The 4,028-nt window shown below is 37.3% G+C and overlaps 1 protein-coding gene across 1 annotated transcript; it reads left to right on the top strand.

Annotated features, from left to right (window-relative positions):
* The first annotated feature begins 750 nt into the window (after positions 1-750).
* LOC121801503 (haloacid dehalogenase-like hydrolase domain-containing protein 3) lies at positions 751-3,435 on the top strand. Its single transcript, XM_042201006.1, has 6 exons — positions 751-1,194; positions 1,646-1,752; positions 1,916-2,024; positions 2,150-2,311; positions 2,409-2,582; positions 3,065-3,435. The coding sequence occupies exons 1-6, from the start codon at positions 919-921 to the stop codon at positions 3,092-3,094; spliced, it is 858 nt and encodes a 285-aa protein (XP_042056940.1). The 5' UTR covers positions 751-918; the 3' UTR covers positions 3,095-3,435.
* The last annotated feature ends 593 nt before the right edge of the window (positions 3,436-4,028 follow it).

The following is a 4,028-nucleotide window of genomic DNA, read 5'->3' as shown; positions in this document are numbered from 1 at the left end:
AACTTCTCACTGCATTTTCATTGCTTAGCTATTAATAACAAATTAACCTACAAATTAAGCTGTTTACTTTTTATTCTTTCTTTAGTTTGAAATGATGAATTTAGATTCATATCTATTTTTATGAGAAAAAAAGAACCATAAATTAGGAAGATTAACAAAATGTAGTACTATAAAGTTATACTACTAATAATGAATTCCTGTACTTTATAAAAGTGTCTTTTTCTTGCTTTAACTTTTTGGGTAATTTTGGGTAACACTCTTTATATATATCAAAAGTTCATGTCGATAAAAACTATAATAATGGAAGTAGACAAAAACCATAAAACATGTAGTTATTTTTCTATATGATTTCTTTAAGCAAATTACACACGCAAATTATTTACGACTATATGCGAATTCTCAATATATAAACTGAAATAAAAGTCATGTCATCAAGTATGTAAATCTATTTGGAATATGGAGTTGTTATTACAATTAATTAGCACTCGTGTATTATTCAATTCGTAATAAATACCCATGAACTAATCACTAAATAATTTTTTATATTTTATAAATGTGCTAAACAATTTATACGATTATAAATATTTTTGGATAAAACTAATTATCGTACCTCTCTTGATTGCATCAAATAATTGTGCAGTTGACTGATTCTATTTATTAAAAAAAATTGAACAAGGGCAAAAATGTAATTTCGAGAGGCTCCTCTGCATCTCCTCCGCCATCCTTTGCCATTTGGCTCATCTCTCTCAGAAAAAGACCAATATACTCACACTTCTTCTTATATATGTATATGCAAAGATTCTCAGAGAGAGAGAGAGAGAGAGAGAGATCGCTTCCACCATTGTAGCGGAGTTGCATCCAGTAACACGCAAAACAGCCTTAAATGTAGGAGCATTATATTCGAGGAGTGCAAAAAGGATGGCTTCTTCAGCGAGAAGCAGGATCAGCAAAATACTCACTGCCTCAAAACAGCGTCGTTTCGCACCGCCTTGCGCGCTCGGATCCCCTTCCTTCTCGACCTCCGCAGCCGTCGCTGCCCCTGAGCCGGCGGAGGAGGTCGACGGATCGACAATTATGGGGATGGTTAAAGACTACGAGGATTATAGGAGGAATCTGTATGGTGGGTTGACGCATAATGCTCTGCTCGTTGATGCAGTCGGCACACTCGTCGTGCCGGCTCAGCCTATGGCTCAGGTTTGCTGCTCCTCCTTCTTATGTTTTCGATTTCTAGTGTTAATTGTGTTAGTTTGAAGGTGCGAGTTCATGTTTTTGGAATCCGTAAGATGTTTTGGAGTTTTCTCATGAATAATCCGTCGAATAGTTGTTTCATTTGAATTGAGCTGGAAACGGATTGGTTTCTTCGCAGTTGCACTTCATTTATCGTTTGAATTAACTTTTTCACTTTGTTATTAATGTTTCATTGAGGGTTATAATTCCGTTGCTATGTCTGTTGCTACAGAACAAATGCACCTCTCCTTTTTTTTTTCTTTTTTTTAAATCTTTTGCGTTTCATCAGGTTTTAAATCGTGTCATGTTTTTTGGCACGTATGATTTAGAAGTTTTATAGGTATGAATTTGATGTTTTTTAACATCAATTTTGGGGGATTTCATTATGCTAAACAAGTACTCCATTGGTGTGGTGTAGATTTATCGGCAGATTGGTGAAAAGTATGGAGTCAAGTACTCAGAGCGTGAGATACTGAATAGATATAGATGGGCTTATGAGCAGCCTTGGGGTCGATCACGCCTCAGGTGATAATCTGGTGCAACGTTTCAACATAAATCCATCATATTTATGATTGAAAGATAAAGTGCTTCTTCATTTTCCCTCCTGTGCCAGGCCTACAGTATGATTTTATTCATGTATTCCTGCTGTGGTTGTAAGGCTGAGTTATCGACTGTGATGAGCGTGCAGGTATGTGGATGATGGGAGGCCATTTTGGCAGCATATAGTCAGCTCGTCTACGGGCTGCTCGGATTCTCAATACTTTGAGGAGTTGTATAATTATTATACCACTGAGAAGGTTGGTTGCTGACTCGCCTTATACTAGTGCATAGTTTGATAAATCCCATCTATGTCAGCATTAATATTCCTTGTCAGGTTTGTTTCGTGGTATCAGTTCACAATATTATTGGCTTGTTTTAACAGGCATGGCGCCTATGTGATCCAGATGCTGAGAAAGTGTTCCAGTCTCTTAGAAAAGCAGGGGTAAGAGTAGCAGTTGTGTCTAACTTCGACACTAGGTTGAGACCATTGCTGAAAGCACTGAAGTGCGATCACTGGTTTGATGCTGTTGCAGTGTCTGCTGAAGTAAGTGGCACTTGAGATCCCTGCAAATTTCTTCTATTCATATTGAAGTCTAACTAACCTATTGTGCTTGCTAAAACTGCTATCTACCTGAAAATAGGTCGAAGCAGAGAAGCCAAATCCTATGATATTTCTGAAAGCTTGTGAGTTCTTGGGAGTACAGCCCGAGGATGCTGTACATGTTGGTGATGATCGTAGAAATGACATATGGGGCGCCCGAGATGCTGGCTGCGATGCCTGGCTCTGGGGAAGTGATGTCAAATCCTTCAAAGAGGTTTGATAAATATTGTGCTATAACTTGGTTATACTCTCAACTTCTTGTTCCTGGGATGCCATCAAAACCAGTTATGCCATTTAAGAAATCACATTTTCTTTCACACACACTGATAAAGGATATGATCCGAGGCGAGCATGTATGGTGATTTTTGCTGCTTAAGTAAGACACATAAACAATGTCAGCAGAAAACCTCTTTTAACTGCAAATTAGCAATGCATGGAAGCAAGATGAGATATGAATGTGTGCTGCTGTATATGGCTTCCCACGAGCTAATTGACCTCATGCATTCGTATCTCGTTGTTTTAAGTTCTTATGTGCTTTAAACTGTTGGTGTCCACTTTCTTCACTTGGTTTACCCTCGTTCTTTATCTTCTGCTCAATGTTCCATTTTTTATCTTCCCAGTGAAAACCGTAGTTCTGATTCAAAAATCATCTTCATTTTGAATTTCTCGTCAGATTTTCATTCTCTTGTGTTTCAGGTTGCCCAGAGAATAGGGGTTGAGGTCTGAAAGCAGTCTGTTGCATTACGATGAAGACTAATGCTGCAGTTGTTTGAAGATTCCACCCTCACTGTATATACATCTTTTCTTGCTTATTTCTTGTTTTTAATGTATGCGGGAGGGGAGAGAGGCCTTCAGGCCAATGTAGTGTTAGAATAAAGAGCAGAAATAAGCTAGCGTTTGGATGTTCTAGTTATTTGTTTCTATACCAATATTAACTAGAACTGGCTGTTCGGCCCACTGAATCGATTTGGGACCGTTGACCACAACTCGATGCCGAATCGTAACCAGAACCATAACTGTATGGTCTTGTTCCGGTCTAAAAAAATGGAACCATACGGCCTGTAAAACTCGACTGTCTTATTTTCAACCACTTTTTACTAAAATCTTAGTAATTTTCAAACTTCGATGCCATAAATAAATAGTACTCCCTCCGTTCCAAGTAATAGAGTCATTTTATTATTTTGGTACGTCCATAGTAATAGAGTCATTTACCTTTTTAGTAAAAGTCAACCCATTTCTCTACACATATTTTACTCTCTCTTACTTTATTTTCTCTTCATCTCTCTAATTTTTTTCAATTTCCACTTTATTCTCCCTTTATTTAACTCACCTAACACAATTTTCTTAATTTTCGTGCCAAAAAGAAACGCCTCCATTACTATGGAAAAGAGGGAGTGCTACTATTACTTTGGGGAAAATATTAAGGTCGTTGGAATGGCCCACACTTCAAAGTATTTCGGAAATTTGATCTGCATGGGCTTGCGAGTTTTTATAGAACGTTTGTGAAAGATTTTTCTACCAAAATCTCATCCATCACGTCAAAACGATGTGATTTTTATTAGTAGAGAAACAAGGGTACTTTCAATGTTATGAAAAATTATGTTACAAATACGGTTTTACTTTCCTCACCCAATTTCAAAAAGATATTTGAACTTTGAAT

The sequence above is a fragment of the Salvia splendens genome, chromosome 4, assembly GCF_004379255.2.
Source record: "Salvia splendens isolate huo1 chromosome 4, SspV2, whole genome shotgun sequence".
In the NCBI taxonomy this organism is placed as follows: Eukaryota; Viridiplantae; Streptophyta; class Magnoliopsida; order Lamiales; family Lamiaceae; genus Salvia; species Salvia splendens.
The sequence above is the reverse complement of the archived record's forward strand: the minus strand, read 5'-3'. Positions and strand labels throughout refer to the sequence as shown.

What these genes read in the sequence shown, in the direction of transcription:
- LOC121801503 (XM_042201006.1), top strand. Translation starts at nt 919, where the DNA reads ATGGCTTCTTCAGCGAGAAGCAGGATCAGCAAAATACTCACTGCCTCA. An exon ending in CGGCTCAGCCTATGGCTCAG is followed by an intron (nt 1,195 to 1,645) that starts GTTTGCTGCTCC and finishes GGTGTGGTGTAG; the next exon opens with ATTTATCGGCAGATTGGTGA. An exon ending in ATTATTATACCACTGAGAAG is followed by an intron (nt 2,025 to 2,149) that starts GTTGGTTGCTGA and finishes TTGTTTTAACAG; the next exon opens with GCATGGCGCCTATGTGATCC.